The sequence below is a fragment of the Caloenas nicobarica genome, chromosome 5, assembly GCF_036013445.1.
Source record: "Caloenas nicobarica isolate bCalNic1 chromosome 5, bCalNic1.hap1, whole genome shotgun sequence".
Classification (NCBI taxonomy): domain Eukaryota; kingdom Metazoa; phylum Chordata; class Aves; order Columbiformes; family Columbidae; genus Caloenas; species Caloenas nicobarica.
Genome location: NC_088249.1, coordinates 63627937 through 63650880, shown reverse-complemented (window position 1 = coordinate 63650880; position 22944 = coordinate 63627937). Strand labels below are relative to the sequence as shown.

The 22944-nt window shown below is 40.2% G+C and overlaps 1 protein-coding gene across 2 annotated transcripts in view; it reads left to right on the top strand.

The window, feature by feature from the left end:
- The first annotated feature begins 265 nt into the window (after positions 1-265).
- GAS2 (growth arrest specific 2) overlaps positions 266-22944 on the top strand; it is a 91003-nt gene continuing 68324 nt past the window's right edge. The window contains exons 1-3 of one of the 2 annotated variants that reach the window (XM_065636592.1): positions 266-292; positions 10960-11121; positions 19043-19167. In XM_065636592.1, the coding sequence (XP_065492664.1) occupies positions 10980-11121; positions 19043-19167 (267 nt within the window). In that variant the 5' untranslated portion in view covers positions 266-292; positions 10960-10979. Of the gene's footprint in view, positions 293-1024; positions 1081-10959; positions 11122-19042; positions 19168-22944 lie in introns of those variants that run through there. The other variant, XM_065636590.1, reaches the window with a different exon arrangement.

Sequence of the window (22944 nt, the reverse complement as noted above, 5' to 3'; positions counted from 1 at the left end):
TTTGCCGCCCCTCTGAAAAAAAGTAAGTCTTAAACTTCCGTTCGGTCTGTGTGGAGTGCTGAAATATAGGAAATCGGCTTCGGAGAGGAAAAAAAAAAAAAAAAAAAAGGCCGGGTTTCCCAAAGCGAGCCCCGAGCCGAGCGGACAGAAGTATGAAGAGCGGCAGCGCGGCTGCTGCGGGTCTGCTCAGCTCGGCTCAGCTCGGCTCGGCTCAGCTCGGCTCAGCTCAGCTCGGCGCGGGGGGACGGCGGCGGCTGCCGGGGGCGGGGGGTCAGCGCCGCGGCGGCGGCTGGTGAGTGCGGCCCCGGGGGTGCGGAGGGAGCCCTGTCTGTCTGTCTATCTATCTATCTATCTATCTATCTATCTAATCTATCTGTCCTGCCTGCCCCGGCGGCGGGGGGAGCCCTGCCTGCCCCAGCGGGGCTCGCTACCGGCCCCACGGCGGAGCCCGCAATCCGGACTCCTTTAAATTGAGGGGCGTTTCGTGCGGCTCGCCGGCTGCCTTCAAGTGTAAAGAGAAAGGGGCCGGGGAGCGAAGCGGGAAGGTGAGCTTTGCCCGGCGGCTCCTCGCTAAGGGCTAAGTGCTTTTGTTTGACTCCCCCGTGTCCCGGGGCGGCCGTGGGTGAGCCCGCCGGGGCAGCGGCAGCGCTCGGTGGCGGCACCGCGGGACGGGGGCGGCTGCGGCTTCAGGCGCTGGGCAGCGGGGGCTTCGTTCTGGTTTGTGAGTTTTTGTGTGTTTGGTTCGTGGTTGGTTTTTTTTTTTTTTCCTTTTTTTCTTCCTCCCGCTCTCCGTGTGTAGTTTGGAAGCATCGCAGAGGCGGAATGAGAGCGTGCGTGGGCGTGCGGTGCGAATCCACAAATCCACGAGCGGTTCACCCGGGGGTTGCTGGCGGACCGCCCCGGGCATCCCGCAGAGGGGCCGGGGGGCCGCGGCGGGTTTGCTTGGTCCTGCCCCCGAGGGGCAGAGCTGGGAGCAGCTTCCAGCACTCATGGCAAAGCCATTAGCTCAGCCTTACTGTGGAGGGGCCCCGAGCAGGACAAACGCATCCCTGCGCAGCGCGGAGCCGGGCTCCGCGGCGGGTGAGAGCGGGGGCGGCGGCTGCGGGGCGCTCGGAGCGGTGCGGGAAGAACGCGGGGGAGGGGGGAATTCCCCTTGCGGGGCGGGGCGGTGCGGTGCGATTCCCTTTGCGAGGCGGTGTGCGCGTTTGCAGCCCGTCTTTCGGGTCGTTCCTCCTCGCTGTGCGCTCCCCCCCTCAACCCGCCCCAACCTCTGGCTTATTTTTTGTGCCGCTTCGCGTAGCCCCGGGTTGCTGGTGGCGCAGGATGGGGAGCAGAGGACGGGTTTTGGAGGTTTGCAGCGCTCATGGGAAATGCGAGCGGCTGCAGCGGAGGCTGCGGCAAGTTTGGGGTGGGAGGCGGCCAAGCGCTGCCACAGGGCGGGTGGTTGTGCCGGGGCGCTCCCGTCCTGCCCCCTCCGCTGCCCCAAAGGGCAGGCGGGATGAGACATCTCTCATCCCCAAATCCATCCTTCCAGGTTCTTGCTTTTCTCTTCAGGCTCTAGATTCAAATCTCAGGAGGGCAGAGCTTGACTTGAAGAGGGCTCTGCTTCTTCAGTAGTGCTTTACTTGCAAGAAATTGAGGTTGCTGTTTGCCTTATCTAGGGTTGCTGTCAGCATCCTCCTCCTATGGTGTGTGTTAGCTGAGCCCGTGGGCTCTGTGTGCTCCTAGGGGAAAAGGGCTCTTGGGGTACCAGGCAGGATGCATGGCAGGCTCCCCAGTGCACTTCCAGCACACTTCTGACATGACTTTGAAATTTAAAATGAATTAAAAAAAAGTATTCTTCAGTTTCTATGTACATTAAATTATGAATGGTTTCTTCACTGTGGAGTAGATGCTGTGCCAAACGTAATGGTTTTATGATGGTTTTGTGATGTGGATTGTGATTTAATAGGAAATTAGCTGACATTCCTAAATTCATATCGTATGGTACCATAGGCCATCTGCTCAGCATTATACCGTGGTACCCTGGTTGGAACCGCAACCAAACCAAACCTAGATGGAGCTGCTGAGGAAGAGTCAGTACCATCTTCAAGTCTCTAGCTCTTACTGACTTTAGGCTACTACTAACTTATTTGGTCAATTTTTTTTTATTTTACCCACAGTCTCATTTGAATTGGCACACTTACTATCCAAAGTACCTCCTTGGCTCTGCTTTACACCTCTCAGTTAAGCTTCACGCTAATTTCAGGACAGGATTTGGAAATTGAACTTCATAATTAAAAGCAAAGCTGATGGTTGGGAGTCAGCTTGTAATACTGTCTGTATTATGCGCTTGCAGCAAGAGACACGTTTATACTCCTTGTAAGATGCAATATGTCAGTTTAAATATGTATTTCCTTTTCTAGTTGGTGGAGGTTGAAACTTCTTTTTTACGAATTTTTAATGGCTATTTTGCTTAGACAAGCAGAAAAAACATACAGTAAGAGCCAGGCAAAGAGAAGTCAACTTGAAAGTTTTTGGACAATGTTAGGAATTGGGCTCAGTTTCCAGAAGTTATAATTTTATGAGCAAATAGATATTGAACATTCCTAAAGTTTTGTTTTGGTCAATGCGAGAAGGACTTCTTGCTTTCCTTTTCGTAGGGGAGACATTATCAAGGCAACAAAGTTGCTTCTGCTAGGCATAGTCCTGAAAATGTGTGGGCTTCCAATGATTAGCTCAGATTTTTACGTGTGGTTAACTTCGTTTAGGTCTGGCCTCAGACCAAGGGCTTTACAGGTCTAAAGTGTCCGTAAGCTGTTGTGCCAGGTTCTCTATCCTCTGCTCAAAGTATTGCACACATTTGTAATAAGTATATTCATAATGTAAAGGACAAAGGCTTCTTGTGATTAAAGTTTAGTTTATCGGTGGAGATCACATTTTGATGTAAGCCCTTAAAAATTCTAATTGATTAATGAGTTTCAGATGGTGGTTCCCCTCCAGTGCCCCTCCCCCTGCTCCTAACATGCACAGAATGCTCCAAGTTAATCTGGGAAAGCTCCAGAAACCTTGGGCTAAATTGGTTGTGGTATAGTTTATACGGATAATAAAATAACTAGAAAAATTGAATTTCCTTACGAAATATGCTTGCTGCATTTGTGAACTTATGTTTTATCTGCCTGTTTATGATAATGCAAAACCTAAGATTACAGATATATATTTAGGATGATGCAGATGAGAATGATCTGCTGTTTCTTAGAGAAGGGAAGGCTCTGTAATAGCTCTTGAGGAAGAGTAATGAGATGTAGTAGCAGAATCACTTCAAAAATGATTATGTTTAGTTTTTTCCTATGTAAAAGGATGAAAGGAGAGTGATTACTGTTCCGTAGTAAATTGGAAATTGCAGGTGGCAAAGGCTGACTGAGTAACGTCTCTTAGTGAGTGGTAGGTCTGTATTTTTTCCTACTGCCTTCTCTTTTTTTTTTTTTTTGTCCATTTTAAGGATTTAAAGCGGAGGAGGTTTCACAGTTTTGCTTGGGGAAATTATTCCACTGTCTTGCAGATGTCACCGTAGGGGACAGTTTTCTGACAGTAAAAACATCAATTACAGAAGTTGTTAGTTACTTCTGTGGCTTTCAATGAAGACATTCATATATATTTCTCCCCACCCCACCCCCTTTCTGCATATATGTGTATGTATACACATATGTATCTATATGGGTGAGGAGGTGGAAAAACAAGAGCAGCCTTTAGTCTGTAAACTAATCATACAGTCTCCAAATCTGAAAACTGTGCCAACCCTGAGGCAGGAAAACTGAAATCAGTTTTGGAAATGTGAATGTATTTATGCTTGGACATGCTATGTGTGTAAAACTGGCACTTGCTTATGTGAAAGTGGTGATTTGAAGTATGGGTCCCGAATTGTGAGTAGCCTCATTTCTGCTTGCACAAATGTGCATCTTGTTGCTGCAACTTAATCTGTTTATGAACACTGAATCTTTTATTTAAGCCTCTTTTACACCCAACTCACAGTTGCAGTAAGTGAGTGCTTCACTCAGCCCACTTAAACCCCAGTAAAATTTCAAACTGTTCTTTTCCATCTGCTTGAGGTGATTAGAACTAGCAGGGAGATCCAGCAGAGACCCTTGCCAGATACTCATGAGCTCTGTTCTGGCTTTTGATCCTCTGTCTCCTCTCTTTCCAGGATGGCTGCTTTCCAATAGCATTACCTTCTCTCCGAGACAGCAGGAGATTGTCTGCAGTTACAGCCGATACCCCTCTGTCAAAGCCAATGTGCAGTCTAGTGCTCAAGTTCCAGTTCCTTCAGAGAAAGCTCTTGCTGCTCTTGTCTAAGTTGCTGTCTGCTCTCTCTGGTGTAGAGAGTAAAGCTGTTGCACAGTTGCGTGCAGGATGTTTTGTTTCTTGTACAACTGCTAGCTAATGTGCTTCCTCAGTCGCATTACAAAAGACTTCATTTCACAGGTTTAAAGTCTGTGTGTTTAATTCTATGATGATTTTATGACAGAGAGTCCATGAACCCGGTGTCCAAGGCAGAGTTATGTCATCTTCTGTTCCAGTTGTTCCATCTGTGTAGAGCAACTAGGCCACTGAATTGGCACATGTGCAGATCTTCAGTCCTGGATGACTCTGTTTTGGCTGCCAACTGAGCAGGGCCAGTCAAATATTATTAATTACTAATAGCTTTCCTGCTAGGTGATAGTAGTGGGGTGGGCCAAAACAGATGTGTCTTGCCCGATGTCACAGTCAAGCTGGTGTGGTACAAAGGGAACATCATGCAGGGGACACCTTTGCATCAGAGGTTATTCAGTTGATCTCTAAATACAGTTCTGTGTTTGCTTTGTAGTTTTTTTCTCTCCATAGACACTTTTAAATTTTTTTTTATTCCTTTCTAACTGAATACAAATACCAAGATAAAATACTCGTTTTGCTGGATACTTAATTTCTATGCTCATTCTTAAGCCAAGTCATAAAGAACAAGTGATTCGGCAACACTGCTTCATCTCTGACCTGGAAGGATTATGTCTAGATTCAAGTTAAAAGGAGTAGTTGAAGCCTCCTTTTTGTTTTTTTTTGAGAACTAATGCACATGTTATAATTAAGAATAAGGCTGCAGCGACAAAGAAGCTGGTGTAATGCAGAGAGGACTGTATAGCCAGCAGCTGCTCCACCTGAGCCATTATGCTTGTGTACTGGAATGGGATGGGTCATTTGGAGTGAAAACTTACTGGTTTGTATGATTAATTCACAGGGTGGAGCATGTGTATTTTCTGTATATGTATATCTATGCATACATGCACACTTTTATATTTACTTTTTTACTGTAGAGAATACGTTTTTTCCTTCTGATTATACTTGATTTTGGTTGAAGAGTACTATTAATCTCAATGTTACAGGTAAGGAAGGTGGTTGGAATAGGAAATAGAATTGAATCCAGGGATCTGCAACTGTGAGTGCTTAATTGTGCAGCCAGTTTCACTTTCTGGATTAAACAGTCTTTCCCTCTTCTGTGTTTTGAATACAGAGAGTATCATTCTTGAATCCTTTTGTTCTGCCAGTTAATTCCAACAAAAGCGAGTGGCATTACAGAAGATTACTTGTTTGATTCTAACTGCTTTCACCTGATGATCACTGACAACAATCACCAGATAGTGTAAGTTACGCTGCTGGCAAAATACAAACAGTGAGCTACAATAGGCAGAAAACTAAATGTACTACTGTAAAGCAAAATAAAAGCTTCACTGTTTGGTAGAGAGAAGTATAACCTTTCAGTGTGTTGAATCCGTTACATGTCACTGGGTGTACTGTAAACTATCCCACACTGAATTCTTCAGCTAGACAATAAGTCTAAGAATTTGAGATGTCATCCTCTTATTGAGAGAGGTGGAAAAAAAGGCTGTGCTGCATAAATGTGACCTGTAACAAAACAGAATGAAAAGTAGTTAAAGACCTTTCCTTGTCTGCCTTCAAAATAGCAGGGGGAAGAAGTTGCTTTTTGAGGAACAAAGCATTTAAAGGTAAGTTTTGAAAATGCTTCTGCATATCTCATGTCAGCCTCAAGAGCTTATAGAGAAGTGTAACATTCTGTTAAATATTTCACGTTTGTGTTCCCTAGTTCTAAAGACCTGTATATAGTGATTTGATGTTGCTATTAGAAAGTGGTGAGATTAGGAATATTTTTTGGCTACTTTGTTCATACCTTATGTCTGCCAAAAGGAAAAGATGAAATGGTTGTTGGAGCCAAAGAGGCTTGCCTCAGCTGGGGTGATGTATCCTTGAATGCTACTGTCTACCTCTGTGACAAGTTAGCCCGTTTCTCTGACCAAATTCTTCACCACTAAATTGTTAACAAACTTTTCTCCAGCTCACCAGAAAATAAATACATTAAGACATTTTAAGAAGGTGAGTTGATGGTATGTGAGCAAAGAATCAAGAGCCTGGCCTTGACTACTGGTAGAATCCTCAAAGGGGTCTTGAAGGAGCTCAGGACCCAACTGCTGTCGCCTTCACCTGGCTTAGTTCAGCTTCTTCAGAGATCCCAGCTAGTATGGGATGAAGTTTTAAGAATTAATGTATGGACTATTACAATTGTTGAAGTAAATGAACGCTTTGAAGTAAATGAACACTGTAATGGAGCTTAGGTACTTCAGCACTGAAGTATCGTGGAGGCTTAAGTTAAACTTGAAGTTCAGTTGCGGTCAGTGTTTGCATAAAGAATAATTAGGAGCTTCATAGCTTCTGATGCTTGTAGTTTGATAACTGACCCACAATATCACTCATAGAATTTGTGGTGGGAGCTACAGGTAATAGATTGTGCTCTGCTCCTTGAAAGCTGATTTTTTTATTTTTTATTTTATTTTTTTTATTTTTTAAAAGTCCAAGGTAGGAATTTTGTTGCTTTGACTCTAACAAGAAAGTATTTTCGGTTTTCAGAAAAATGGAGGGGAAGGGGAAAATTAATTCCTTTTAGAAATGAAGTTAAAGAAAACTTACAGAAGGTAAGGTTGGATTGTACTTGATTCAACTGCGATTCTTCTCAGTGGAGACTCTTCATCAGTAATAAATTTCTCATTCCACAGTCCTCACATTGCATGCCAGCTTCACAAATTAACCCGTACATTATTGTTAATTCGGGGCTACTATTTCAAGCAGACCTAGTTCCAGTATAGAGATACCTGAATCATTTTCAGTTTCTAGAGATTTTTGTCACAGGTCTTTCTGCCTTTCCTCATCTTTCCCAGTTTCCTGTTCTGAGAACCTGTGTCCTATTAAAACTACCTTAAACTCAGAATACTCCTCTTGTCTCTGGCACTTCTCTCTTGTTACTACCAAACTCATGCACTCACACATCCTCCAAAATTCGAGCTCTTTATTCTCCAATTTTTCTTCCTGCAGTGAGTTTCAAAATTTCATTGAGACCTTTACGCAGCCTGGTTACTGAGCTTTATGAAACAAAAGAGGTAGTTCAGTGTGAAATATATTTAAATACAGCCCTGGATTTTAGAGCCAAACTGAAGTAATATCTCAAATCCCTGAATTCTCTGCTCTGTGACTGCACAGAGATCAGCTTGAGCCATAAACAGGCTGCAGGGCTTGTTTCACAGACTGATGGGGAGACCCAAACTGCCTCCATGTAGCTGCTCCAGAAGCCTTCCCTTTTTTTTTTTCTTTAGTCTCAAAGAAACCCAACATTCAGGTTTTAGAATTACTTCAGCCCCACCAGTAGCAGGAGCCTGTATTGTACTTGGTTGTCCGTCTGGTGTATTATAATGTTGTTGGTTGTTAATTAGCTCCAAGTTTCATAGAGCACTTCATATACATGGTCTTGGAAATGAAAAGGTAGGTGGACCTTTCCTGAGATGAAAGAAAAGGATGTTGTCTCTGTAGATTTCCTGTTAACGCAGCCAAGCTCGGTTGGTGTGCCATATATTATGCCCCTAGCACGGCAGACTCTGCTTAGGGTCCCAGGATGAATATTGCTGTGCACATCCTTGAAGTATAAAATTACAGAATAATTCAGGTTGGAAGGGACGTCTGGGGTGATCTAGTCTAACCTCCTCTTCAAATCACATATGAACTGTGAAATTTTTTCCAGTGTCTAACTGAGTCCTTTAGTACAATTTTTTCAGGTATGTTTTTCCAATCTGTATGTCAAAAGAATCAAACTGCAGGGTTTTGTTTCCAGAATATTTAGATACATAGGTGCTAATAAACTGGAAAGTTGATGGCAAAAAATGATGTCTTTTACTGTGCTTTATCGGTGAATTGTATATAGAATCATAGAATAGTTTGGGTTGGAAGGGACCTTCAAAGCTCATCCAGTTCCCCCCCTGGCACGAGCAAGGACATCTTCACCCAGCTCAGGTTGCTCAGAGCCCCGTCCAGCCTGGCCTGGGATGTCTCCAGGGATGGGGCATCCACCACCTCTCTGGGCAACCTGGGACAGGCTCTCACCAACCTAATTGGAAAAAATTTCTTCCATATGTCCAGCCTGAATCTTATCTCTTTTAGTTTAAAACTGTTACCCCTTGTCCTATGACAACAGGCCCTGCTAAAAAGTCTGTCCCCATCTTTATTACAGGCCCCTTTTAAATACTGCAAGGCCACAATAAGGTCTCTCTGGAGTCTTTTCTTCTCCAGGCTGAGCAACCCCAACTCTCTGAACTTGAGTATTCTGTGTTGAACTCTATGAAGTGAACACTCAGGAACGAGACATTTTTTTGTTTCTTTTTACCGATATCATTTCAGAAGTGATGCAAGAGAATAAACTAGTTCTCACCTTATCAGTGGAGTTTATGAACTCCAGAAATCAGTCAAAAAATTACTTTAAGGCTTTTTTTTTCTGGAAAGAAAGTATATGAGAGACGTATTTATACCTGATTTTCCCATTATAATCTTTGAAGACAAGGTGGTGTCAATTATCAGTCTTGCCTCTGTCTCCATCTGTCCAAAATGTAGCAGTGATTTGAAGCACCAAGTTGTGTGGTTCTGAGTGACTTAGAGCAACTTTAAATGTACTGTCACTGTAACTCTTTAGCTGTTAGTGTCATCTAGTGTGAAGGAATTTGAGTGTGACATTCCAGATTGATTTTTGCAGAGCTAACAGCCTAATTTTTCTCCCTCCACCCCCTGCACCCCATCCCAAATGTACAGGTATGATTTGGATTTAATTAACCAGGAAACCATAAATCCAAGCTGGCATTTTTACACAGTCAGTTTTCAGAACAGAGCTGTGCTTAAATTACATACTGTAGTCTGCCTTAAACTCCTCTACTTTGAGAGGAACTTTGATACATAAGGATATTACTTTTTTTTGTTCAAAAAATTTAAAAATCTGCTCATAATACAGAAACATGTGTTTATACAAGGAGAGACAGTCTTTTTAAATGTATATTCCGCCCCCCCAACTGAAAAAAAAAAAAGGTCTAATTTCAGTAAGAAGTATATTTGTAGTAAAAGCTGTTCCTGTCTCAAAGGCAAGCCAAACCTCAGGATTTGGGGTGAGGTACTCTCAACAAGAACTTAAGAATATGTTTTTGCAAACAAGGTGTTTAGTTACCCAGGGTATGGTTAAAAAATGTTGGATTATTTTAATGTAAGCATTAAAATATCAAGAAAAGCATTTCATATGTTTAGAAATGTCGGTTACAGCACAGTTTTATGGAAAGGCAATTACTTTTTACATTCAGTAAACATTTTCCTTTTTTTGGGCAAAGGAATTGTTTTCAGTATTCTTGTTATTCTGGGCCACAATGGAATAGTATAACAAATTGTTCTTTTTGCTGGTTGTTTTAAAAGTCACTATTACCTCTTACCTGACTTCAAAGGTATGCCAAGGACAGAAAGAAATGGTGTTTGCAGTGTATCAAAGGCTGAAGCCAGCTGACACGTGTACCCACGGTTGACGTGGATCAGCCAGCTGACAATATGCAAAGACCTGTTCCTTATGGACCTCACACCCCCAGTTAATGTCTAGTGCCACCTATATAAGACCTGGTGACTTGCTGGTCGGTGGGACTGTGCTTTCAGCAGGCTACAGCCTACCAGGCAAGAAAACAGCTCATTGCTACAAGCTTCAGGGTCCAGATCTGATTTTCTTTTCAGAGGGAAAAATAACCTCATTTCCTTTGCACACTTGTGCCACAGGTTGGGGAATTAGTCCTTCAGGAGCAAAGATATAGGTCCAGGGGGCCTAACGTCTCTGGCTGCTGCAGGAGTCAGAACATGTAACTAATATTTAACACAGGACATATTGTCTTACCTGAGACTAAAGTTTTGCTAAGTTGTCACCGAAGCGGAGGAGTATTTGTATAAAAGGTGGAAATGGGAAGTGTGGGTGGCCAGCACTAGTTGTTGTGCTGCTGCCTGAAGAAATGATGCTATTCAGTAAATATATCTAGTGTGTTGTTTTGTTTTTAATTATTCTAAAGCTTTGGAATAGACTGATTCAATTTGGGAACTGCATTTGTTAATTGTTAATAAGTATGCTGTAGTAGTGTAACTCAGTTGTTCCCGTGTTTTTGTTGGGCCTGATCCAAAAATCTCTGAAGCTTTCAGTTTATTTTGAATGGAGATTGGATCAGGCACTGTAGTAAGTGTTTTAGCTTTGTGTAAAATGTTTATTTTGATTTGATCTTAATCATTCCTCGCAGAATATTTGGTTATGTGTTGGCAACATGTGTAGCTTGGTGAGTACAAATGAAGTTGACGTTTATCTGTATGATTTAATCCCTTGCAATATGATCCATTAACAAAACGGAACTTCAATCATTGGTGTTGTATTCATGTGTTAGATCCACATCTGTTTGTCTGGCATCTGGTTTCTTAGAATCATAGTCGCTGTCGTTATCTTCCACAATTCTAAAAAGAGAACCTGATAACTTGATTTGGTATAATGAAGTACTTTTTTTGAAAAAAAAATTCTTTTTTTTTCTTTTTTTTTTTTTTCTAATAATAAAACAGGTACAGCAAGTGGATAAGCAATGTGCACTGCCCTGAGCCCGAAGGCACGTGGGCCTGGCCTCTCTGATATGCACCAGTACAGCCAGTGGCTTGCAAGTAGACATGAGGCCAACCTGTTGCCAATGAAAGAGGATTTGGCCCTGTGGCTCACGAACCTACTGGGTAAGATACAGAAAGATAAAATGCAGATACTGGGTGGTAAGAGAACCCTGTGCACTGTTAGCTGGGACCTCAGTCCTTCACACTCTTTTACATTTCAAAAATACAGGTGGTTATGATGAGATTGCTGCCTCTGCATAGGGCAACTGTTAATGAGGGCAGAAAAACTAATCAGTACTTTGCTTCCACAGTGTGTCTGTGAGTAGCATGATTGAACTTCATTATTAATTTCATATTTATTTTTTCCTCAAATTTCCTTTTAAATGTTCTTTTGCATGTGTTTTCTGTATTAATACCATTAAGCTGAATGGTGCTAATTACTACCCTCAAGTACATCTTCCATTTTTATTGTTAGACCTCCTAAAGAGTATGGGTGTATTGACTGTCTTGAAGGGAAGGAGCCATTAAACAATTGCCTGCTGACCAAGCAGTGCAGTGATTGATGGTTGTCACCCAAGACAATGCGTGTTAAGACCTGGGGAAGCTGGTGGATGGAGGGGTCTGACCAGTGGCCCCAGCTGGGACCTGCGGATCTGCTGGTTGCAGCCGCACGTCTTGGTGTGTTAAGCCAAAACATGTTGGTGATGAAAGAGGGTGCAAACCAAAAGACAAGAAAAAAAAAAAAAAACAACAGGTACACGTGAAGAGGAGCAAATGAGTATGTCTCTGGTAGGAAAGAGAGAGAGATTTCTTTGGGATTTATGACTCATTCAGAAAGGTGGAATTTAAAAACTATGAACCAGGAAATAGTATGTTGTTTGCTGAGAGCATTCAGAGGAAAATGGCTTTTGTATGATCTCTGTATTTTGAAAGGATTCTACCAAAGAAATCCATGGCTTAGAAAATACTTCATTCTAAGGGAAACATGCCAGTATATCCTGTCATTAAACAAAGAGGAGAACATATTTTAGAGGAGGTGATGTTTACACGAAACTTCAGCTGATATTATTTTGGAGGAAAATTGGGATGACCATTTAAAAATTTATTGTGGGGAGGGTATTTATTTTTTAGAGGAAGGGAAGTATTGCTGTGTTACGAGAGCTGTAGTTGATAAACAGTGTCAGCAGAATGCAAGAACATGATATTTTGCAGGTAGGTGATACCCATTTTAGAGTTGGAATAGTTATGGATCCACAACTGCAAAAGTGGCACTCACTTTAGATTACGTCTTTGTGTGGTACTTCCATTTAAATTAATCAGTTTTGAATATAAAGCTGTCTAGACAATACCAGAACAAAATCCAGAAATCCTGACTTTTCATTCCAATTACCACAAGACAGCAGTCCAAAAGACTGTTTTTTGAATCAGAAGCAGCATGTTCCGTGAAGGATTTAATATATTGTTTGAATGTTTTAAACAATGAAGTTTTAGTGAGCCACTCTAAAACAAATAGAAGCTTGTTTGCAGTTCATAACAGAGTTCTAACAGTGACAAGTTTAGGAATGAGGTCACTTTTTTAGCAAGAAAGTAGCAACCAGCAGGAGATTCTGAAATGCCAACTATAATTAATAATCTGATTTATTTTTTTTTAGGGACACCAAATTCTGCACTGCAGAATTAAATGAGCACAACCTTCTTTTAATTAAGCAGCATACACAGTTCATTTGCTTAATGCATTCTGCCACACTGTCTCACACCAAGCTCTTTTTTTCTCAGAGCTGGTTCTGAAAAACTGAAATTACAGTGATTTGTTAAACTACTTTGAATTCCTGTATAGACATTGTTATTCAAATTAATAATTCAGTTAAGTTAAAATTCACATTCAAAATAAATAAAGTGTAACTGAATTAAAGAAATTAGTCTTCAAATAAATATATTAACTCGGAATTCAAATTTGGTTTAAGTACTGCATAATTAGGTTAACTTTAATGAAAGCAGGGGCATGCGAGTGTGTCGCTGTAAGATAAAATAGGTATGAAGTTAAAGCATGCTATTGCCTTATTGTAAAAACCTGTTTGTGCTCTCACTTTTCAGCATCTAAAACGATAAAAGGATATGCAAGACTGTTTGTTTGTTTGTTTCGTTGTGTGGTGTTGGTTGGTTTTTTTTTTCTTTCCTCTATAGGAGCAATAATGTACTTTGCGTTAATGGTCAATAGATTTTTCACATGCATGCCTGTGCAGATAACAGAGCAGATAATACTCTATATATCTGCACCCTAGCTTTCTCTGTGCTATAACTTGTGTGGCCTCATTCTAAGTGTCTTTTTGCCAGTTTCAATGCAACAGGATTATTTGAGTTATAAAAAGATTAATATGCTTTTCAATTAATTTTTGCCATGTTGGTTCATGTTTTCTTTCATCTATCTTCATTCATTTGGACTATGAATCAACAAGAGCACATAATCTTTTTATATAAGTGTAGATTTAAAAAAAAAATAATTGAAAGTATTCTTGGCAAGAATAGGGCTGAACATCTTTCACATAGCTTGGTCAATGGATGGTGGTTTTGGAAATTTTTGTGTCCTACACAGTGTAACTATGAGTTAAAATAGTGAGAGTTTTGCAGTAGCAAAGCCTGATGTGGACATTACAAACTGGAAAACATTAGAGGGATATTGCACTCTATAATAAGAACAAAGGGTTTTGATATTAGGTGGAAATAATGCATAGCTGGGTTTGACCTTACCTGAGTGACAGATTGGAAGACTAAGATACATGGTGCATCTGGAAAGTAACACTAAGAATTTTTAATCCTGAGGCTTTGCACATTTTATTCTAATTTACCATGGACTTTTTTTTTTCTAGTTATTTTTGGAACCATGTCAGAGAAACTCAGGGCTTCTGAGAGAACAGTTTGTCATTACAGCTACATTTCTGAATAGATTTTAGCTGCCTGTATTCTAGGGGCTGGAAAAAGGACATTGCAGATGAAATCAATGTGTCGGATGGGAATGACGCATACAATATTGTATTCTGTGCTGTATTATAGTATTCTCGAAGTGGAACGTAAGCATTGCTGGCGTTGGGGTTTCTATGCTGAAGAAGAAGGCTGGAGCTATGGATGATGTGTCTCTTATCCTCACTTCACTCTGCTCTGGTGGCTCAATCAAGTGATCTATGAAGTGGCAAAGTTAAGGAGATGTGTTGACTCAACCATCTTGCAAATCATAGTCGTCTCTCAGACTTGTTTTTATTAGGTATAGAGCCAACGAAGCACTCGGCAATGCTTTCATTGTTGACACTCTTCAAATTTGGTAGATTGTATATATACTTATTTGAGTGGAATGCTCTTGAGGATACGGAAAATTTCTCTTTCCCCTTGAGCAAACTTCACAGTTGGGCACAGAATTAGCACAATTGGGACATAGTAATCTTCAAGCAGAGGCCAAATGGCAATTTGAAAGCAAAGAGGTTTTGCTTGTCTGCTGTCCTCTCCAGTACTGTCTTATTTTCTCTAACGTGTCTGCAGAGGGGACAGGCCTGACATGAGGAGTGGGCCTCGTCACCAGCCTGAAGTTTAAGAAGAATACAAAGGGATGATTTCTCTGTTTCCCCTTTGGCTATTGTGTAGCCTTCTGACCTTTTTTCCCCATTCCTGGAGCCCATTTACCAAGAGAGGAGAGTTAGGATATTGTAGCTTGTTCCATCTCGCTTCATCTTGTACGTGGGACCACAGAATATACCTGTAAGATGTGCCCCGGGCACATGCCTGGGCTTCAAGGTTACAACACTGAGGCCTCTTCTAAAAGAGCTTTCTGGGCTTCAGAAGCTCACAGGTGAGGAGCTGGAGAACACAGGATGCTGAGGAACTGGACATGTAAATGCTGAATGTTGCATGAGGCATTAGAAGTTGCTTGGGTGCAGAAATGAAGTAGGTTTGGAGAAAAGGAACAGAGATGAGGATGTTAGGAGAGGCCTTGGGTTGAAGACCTGGCTTGGAATGTAAAGGTGTATTGAAGGAGGCATAAAGTTGGGGGGCTTAAGGGTGGGAAGTCTTCTGCAAGAAAACTGTCTTTCCTAGATTCCAAATGAAAGCAAAACCTGCTTCAGCTGGATGATCTTGCTCATCTTGCTGTCTATAAGGATTCTATAGCAGTGCCTTTATTTTCAACATCAGCATGTTCAGCTCAAGCTAGTGGGAAATGCAGATTTTAAATATCTGAATATCAAGACATTCATGATACTTCTAGTGATTCTGCTGGCACTGATGTAGTTTTTTATTTATTTGAGGGGCTTTATAATTTTCTTTAGTATCAACATGCCCTTTGGGGTTGTTTATATGTCCTTTTGCAAGTAAGTGATAATGTCACAATGTTATCAAAACTATTTTCTTGCTTCCAGGATACAGAGTAGCCTTGTCAGAAAAGAACCAGTTTTGCATGCGCATAAATCATTGGCTTCTTTTAAAATTACAATTATTATTTTTATTTCTATTGTTTTTTGTTATCTTGGGCTTAAATGCCACCCAATTTGAGAGGTTAAGGACGAGTCTTTGCCACTGGTACCTCAGTATTGTAGAAGCTCATTCTTCTGCTGATGTGTTTGAGGTTCGCTCAAGTGAAATATTTCTACTTGTAAACTCATAGTTTTGTCTTACTGCTGAAGTGTGCAATTAAGATAGTTGATCGTCTAGTTCTGTGGCTGGAGTCGGTGTCTTACTCTGTTGTTTAACTAAGTGTGGAACAACTCAGTAAAAGAATAGAGGAGCCAACTCGATTCTGGTACTTTGTTTTTATCTTCGAGTTCCCCCCACTTTCTTCTGAAGGCTCTGCCCATCTGAGATGCCCCACAGGGAATGCTTTATCTTTGGCCTCTTGGCCACACGCCCTGCGTATGGGCTCTTTTCAGTTATTTTTTCCTAGACCTCCCAGTCTGGTTATGTTAGGACCTTGGGACTGGGTGGCCTTAGAGAGAGCTGCCCACAGTTCCGGGTGCTGGGTTTTCAGGTATAAAAGTTTGTCTTTTTAAGGGGCATCTGGTGGTTGCGGTACAAAAGGGTAAGTAATGCTTAGAAGCCTTCATATTCCTGGTTATTTTTTCATACTTTTAGTGTTGTTTTTTTTATTATACTTAATGTTATTACCATTCTATAAAAACATTGCAACCGCTTTCTTGTAATTATAGGGGGAGTTATACATTTTTAATGGAGCTTAATGTTTTTTCCATACAAATATACAGAGCCTTTTTTTTTCCTCAGGCTATGAACATTACTCTCATTTGAATCAATACATTTCAACTGTTAAATATGTCAGAGTGTCTGTTTTAGCAAAGAAATGCCACCTTTTGGAGCCATAAAATACAGTGAATTGAAAGCTGACACCTAATATATTTTTCATTGGATACAGATGTTCAATGCAAAACTCATTCTTTCAGCTTTCATAAAAGGGAACAAAACTTAAATACTCTGGCTTAGCGTACAATATGCAGTGACCAAACTGCTAATGCCATTCAGCATTTAAAATAATATAAACATATTGTTACGTAGCAGAAGAAGATAGAAGAATTTTTCCATGTCTGTTTAAAGAGAAAATGCCTCTAAATAGGTGTGTGTGGGGTTTTTTGGTTTGGTTTTTTGTTTGTTTGTTGTGTTTTGTTTTTGTTTTTTTTAAATGCTTGACTGGGAAAATAATAAGTCTATAAATCATAGGGCAGAATAGATACATAGAAGGTGATTTTTTTTACTTTTGCCCCTGTGAAAAATTTTGCTTTCCAAAACAGAATAAAAATCTTAAGTAGGTTAAAAATATTTGAAATAATTTTTAGAAGAAAATGAGTCTATTATAAAATGCAATACTCTATTAAAAATAAAGCAGTTCCTATAACATAGTATTTTTTCAAATTTAGCTTTCTAATGGCTTTATGCCTTTTGCCAAGAATGCTGATGAGGCAGATAGGAAAATATGTAGGCCAGGATGGCGATGAAGGCTTTTGAGGTGCTGAGAAGTTCAATTTTTGTGTCTGTGGGCTACAATAGCTTCAGTCCTGGCTTCAGCTGAGCTCAAGGTGCTGCTAAAATATTATCAATTATGCACAAGCTACCAGTGAATGTCTGCAGTGCTGCTACTGCTCTTCTGCCTGGGGAACTCATTTGTGTGCACAGGAGCTATAAAGCGGGCTACATGGCAGAAAGAATTAAGGGGGAATAAAAAGGGAAAAAAGCCTCACATGAAACAGATATTTCTGAAGTAGAAATGTGTTAGAAAAACAACAGGTTTGCCTTCAACCAAAAATATAAGTCTGTTGTATCTGAAGATGATTTGCTGCAAAGATCTCTAATTTATTCCTTGATTTTAATTGACCAAATTGAAAAGACTCTCATATTTTTTTGCCCAAAGGATGCTAAAGTATCTAACAGTTTTCAGGCAAGGGCCTAGAGAAGTCAACTTTCCTTTAGCATTTTTGTAAACAAATGCTTTATAATACTGCTATCTTCAGTGTTAAAAGGGATATTGACTATCACATTACAATGTACCAGCAGTACCTTGCAGAAGTACAATATTAATTTTTCATTATCTACTTCATTTTTGTTTCGAGTGTTAGTTTTCCCCTGTCTTCTGAATGAAAAGGTATAAAAATCTTTAATTCTTTTTTCTAAATCTACTTTTCCTAGGTTTTTTGAGAAAGAAAAAAAAAAAAAGTTGTGAGCCTGTTCTAAACAGATTAATGTTTTCAGTTTCCAGGCATCTCATGGAAAATAAATCTCCCCAAACTAACGAGAGAGGAGAAAAAAAAAAGAAAAAAACAGAAAAAACCCAAACTAACCAAAACTCTGGGTTTAGTCAGGTAGCTGTTCGTCAGTCAAAAAAATGTGGCCAAAAAAAAGCTTCCACCTACTGTCCTTTTTGCAAACAAGCTGGTTTTGAGTAGCAGGAGTGGATCTGGATGGGATGAAGAGCCACTCTCACTTCAGGTTTTTTTATTGTTATTGTTTTATTGGCAGGGTAGACTATTGTTACTGATGATTGCTGTGTAACAGCCGATGAAAAATGAGTTCTCAAATGACAAATGTAAATATCACCAAAAATAAATAAATCCTGTCTTAATAGGAAGAGGAAGAATTAGTCCTTGATGTTCTCTTAATATTGGTAGAAGAGGGCTGAAAAATACAACAGCTGGTCAAAAAAGTGTCCAAGGGGAAGGCAGATTTTCCCATAGAAATGTGAAAATAGAAAACCTTCAATAAAAGATAGGAATATTTCTGTCTGGAAGTGATGTTAAGATCCTGGAAGTTTAGTCCAGTGTGGTAAATGATTGTCTTCTCCTCTGGCCTGTCCAGCCTGGTCAGAAGGCCCATCTCCTCCTGTGGCAGCTGAAGTACAGCGTCAGCTAGCACGATAATAATTGATATATTTTGAAATCCGGGTATTTTGGCTTTGTCCTTTGGGTGAAAATTTTAATCTGTGTGGCAAGTAGATACGTAACATGAAATTTTGCTCTCTCCCTTCTCTTTGTGTACCCAACTTCTGAAAAAGCTCTTTCAAAGGAGCGTTGCAGTCACTGTAGGATCTTGCCAAGTTCTTGCAGGATTGTCTTAAAAAAAAATAATTATTCCCTTCTTGTCACGGTTTTCTACTTCTGTTACAAAATAAGCTGCGAGAGCGTTAGCAACTCTTACATTATAGCTGCCCATGCACACTGATGTGAAACATTTGCCTGCTGTACTGTCTTTTAAAACACTGTGTTAAAAGCACCAGAATTTCATAAGTAAAATGAGATATGTGGAGTCTGATATGCTAGAATTACTTTCCAAATAACACATGCCTTTCCAAAGAAAGCATCTTATTGTTTTAATAATTTGCTGTATGTCTACCAGTAAAGTAGTAGTGAGGTTATTCACTAAATATTCAGAGTAATGCAAGATTTTCAGTTAAAGCGTATTGCAAATTGTTGTCAAGATTTCTGTCGATTTTTGTTGTTTTACACAAATGCATTCTATACTATAGCACATTTTATGCCATGTTAACTTTCTGTTTGCTGTTCAGGTAGAGAAATAACAGCAGAAACCTTTATGGAGAAATTGGATAATGGTGCCTTGCTTTGTCGGTTAGCAGAGACCCTGCAGGAGAAATTTAAAGAAAACAGCTTTGATGCAAACAAGCCTGGCAAAGTAAGTGTTGGTAAATGTTCTAGCATGTATTATCAGGATCTGAGGTGTCTGACTGTTTTGGTACCAAACTTCTTTCGGGCAGTTAAGAGATTTCATTTATGGAAGTTCTGCAAATGGGCAGGGAGGTAATTGCTCTGTGTAGAAAAAAATACAATATAAAGTTAGGGGGCTTAATACATCTTGGGTAATTATTAAGGTAACTATGGGAGGAAGTTACTCAAAAAATGACTTGTAACGTGGAGGATAAGACACAGAACAAGATTAGCCGTGTCATGTAGTAGCTAATAGAGAAAACGTGGTCCTTATATTTAGTTGCAAGGGGGATACTGTGTAGCTTTGGGAGGCACCTTTTCCTCTATAAACAGTTCTAAGGAGGCCAATAATAAAATTCTGTAGTTGGAGGTCCTGTTGGTGGTACTGGAAGGGGTTCAGTAAAGACAGAGTTGTGGGGATGATGTGGAACATATGAACCTTCAGAAAATACTGAAGAGCTTTGTAAAGATCAGGTTAAGATCTTGCTTGACCACAACGTCCCTTTAATTTAAATGATTTTCACAGGACAGTCTTATTGGGAACAATCAAAAAGTGCAGCAAGTTTATTTCCGGGAGAAGTGAAATTAAATGGTTGACATATTAATGCATTTACTCTGAAACTGTTTTTATATTTCTGGTTGAATTTGGCTACACCTTCCTTGAAAGCTAAAACACGGAAATACACAGCAGGTAAAAAAAGAGCCCAGGAGTAGAAATCACATAATGCATCTTCTATTCTTTGTTTTAAATAGCTAGTCTGTAGTAGAAATTAGGGCACAGGATAAATTTTATCGGCAGTTCTGGGAACTGACAACCTTGTGTCAGCTGCAGCTGCATAAGTTGTTTTTCTTGGTTCCAAGCTCATAATTTTTGCTGCAGAAGAAATTGTCTGGACTAAGGCAGGCTTTATTAATTTAATTATTTTTAACCTTCTGTGGGTTGGGGTGCATGCAGGGGGGCATTGTTTGCTTGCTTTGGTGCCTTTTTTTTTTTTTTTTAAGAAAAAGGAAGAAATAGCTGGGAAGAAAGATAAGTAAACTAGAGAAGGAAGGAGGTCTTCCTCCACAGAAGAAGAAAAGACAGCTGGAATTCATATTTCATATTTCAAATTATAATCAGACTTTGGGTAGTATGGATGACTTCCGAGTTCCTCTTTAGAATATGGTCCAGTTTGTCTTTCCTAAGTGATGGCCTTTTAGTGTTATGGTATTTCCCAAGTTGAGAAAACACTTATGGAAATATTTTTGACTGAGCCTAGGAACTAGCTAGGCAGAAAGAAGGGTTACTTGTTGTTTTGTTGTCTGAGGTTTGTTTGTTTATTTGTTTTTCTCTAATCAAACAAAAGGTACCATTATTGACAAAAGCTACTAAAAGCTTCAGTGAATATCCAAAAAGTAAACTTGGCTATATAGCTTGAAAACATTCCCTTTCCATCTCTTGCCCAGCTGGTATACTAGAAAACCAATTAAATCACAAAGTGTAAGGCATTTTTTTACAGGCTGACAGCTCAGCAAACTATGTCTACTTAATATAAAATTCTCAGGAGAATAATAGTCATAAATTCTACTACAAAGCTCTAGTGAGTATTCAGAAATTCAAGCAATATGTTTTTGTTTGTTTTTGTTAGATATCTAACTACTGCTTTTTGGTTTGTGTGTGGTTTGTTTTCTGTTTTTGTGGTGTGTTTGGTGTGTTTTGTTTTTGTGGTTGTTTTTTTTTTTTAATGTCATCAGACTATTGTCTGATGGCAGCTCATTTGGAGTGAGCTACCCTTTGGTACATTCCTGGGTTATCTTTCCAGTGTTTGGTACTTCTGGTTTTGTCACTGAAAAGAGATGTAGACCTCCTTCTATGAACTTCCTCAGCTGAGACTCTGACCTTCTTTACTTCAGTTGGCTGATCCCCTTTTTTTGAACCTATGTTACATTAGAAGCCACTTAGACATTCGTAATCCCGTATGTTGTAATTACTTAGATTTGTTAGTCTTTTTTTGTCAAACTGATATAACAGGCAGTGCAATTAAAGGGAGAAAATTCTACTCCACTGCTGTTTTCTTACTGTATATTATTTCATATTTAGTATAGTAAGAATTCAAAGAAATGGCAGAGTAATAGATTTGTGTAATTGTAGGCTATTAGGGAGTTATTTATCCTTTCAGATTACAATTCCCTGTGTAGCCATCCTAGGCAATAGGACTAGTCTACACATTGGAAAACCTGACTTGTGGTGCCAAGGAAATTTATAAGAAGACTATACCGTATGAAATTTAGCATAGTAAGAATTCCACAATCCTCCCCTGAATCATTATTATGTATTCTGTTCATAATAAATGTGGAATTTTGAAGCCATTTGCCATTTCTCTGTGCACAGGAAAACAGAAACATTATGGTCTTTCACCCAGGAGCCCTGTTGACTTCACTGGCAGATGGAAGTTCTATAGGTTCCAGCCTCTATCAAAACAAATGACATGCTCTTCTATCTCTATATGTAACTTTTATTTTTTCTAGATAGAAGCAGACTGACGCAAAATGAGTGGCTGCCAGAAGGATCAGCTTGCAGGCAGCACCAGGTTGCAGCTGAGTGAGGGAGACAGGTTGAGACTAGAGATAATGGGGGAAAAAAAGCCTCAGTTACTAAGTCCCTCTGCAAGCTTGAAGATTTAGGAGAAGGTTCTTCACCCAGAGGGTGCTGGGCGTTGGAACAGGCTCCCCAGGGAGGTGTCCCGGCCCCAAGCCTGACAGTGTTCAAGAAGAGACTGGACAACACCCTCAGACCCACGGTGTGAACTGTGGGGTTGTCACATGCAGGGACAGGAGTTGGACTCGATGATCCTTGTGGGTCCCTTCCAACACAGGACATTCTATGATTCTATGATTTGGTCTGTTTTCATAAGTGAAGTTTTTCCTTTTATGGAAGTTACTTCCTAGGTGGCAAAGCTCCAAAAAAATATTTTGGGTTTAGTTTTGTCTTAGGGGAAGATGCTGCATCCTGTTCTGCTTGGTATGTACTACTGATCGTGACTTCATTTGTGAAGCTCGTTGGGGCTGTCTGACCAGTCTAGCAGCTATAGCAACACATCTGAGAAGACATTAAAAACTAATATTGCATACGCTGACTCATCAGTTGTTTGCCATGATTCTTTAAGTTCATGTTGCAATGCTGTATAGAATGGCAGAGGTTAAATCCTATTGCTTCTGGGTTAACTGCTTGTGTGATATGTTTCTAGTCACTGTCAGTTTTGGGGTTTGTTTCTTGACGGGACTGTATTATTTCCTTTCTTATTAGGGAGAACTGAACTTTCTTCAGCTTTCAGGGACCCCCTAGGTAAGCATCAGCCTTTCGGAGCGTGGAATAAATCAGGAAAGCGTAAACCAAAAAAAATTGTGACTCCACGGTATCAGATTTTCCAAATCTGGAAGGAAGATGGTGGTGTTGATATACACCCTTCCTTTTGTATCATGTGGTGACACTTGTCGATAGTGGGGACATTTTCAAAAGTTAGGAAACTACTGATAATGTGACTTGGGAATACAGCTTTTAAAAACTGAGAAGGAGATTTAAAGGTGTGGGATGCAAAAGTCTTCTTTTCTTAAGAGTCAGAGGAAGGCAATGAAGGAGTAACTTTTTATGAGTGAGTGAGTAGGCTGGGATTCTTCAGTGTGGAAAGAGGGGGCGAATGAGGGAACCTGCAAAATCAGGAATGGCATGGTAGATATTCAGTCTTTTCTACACAAAAACTATGAA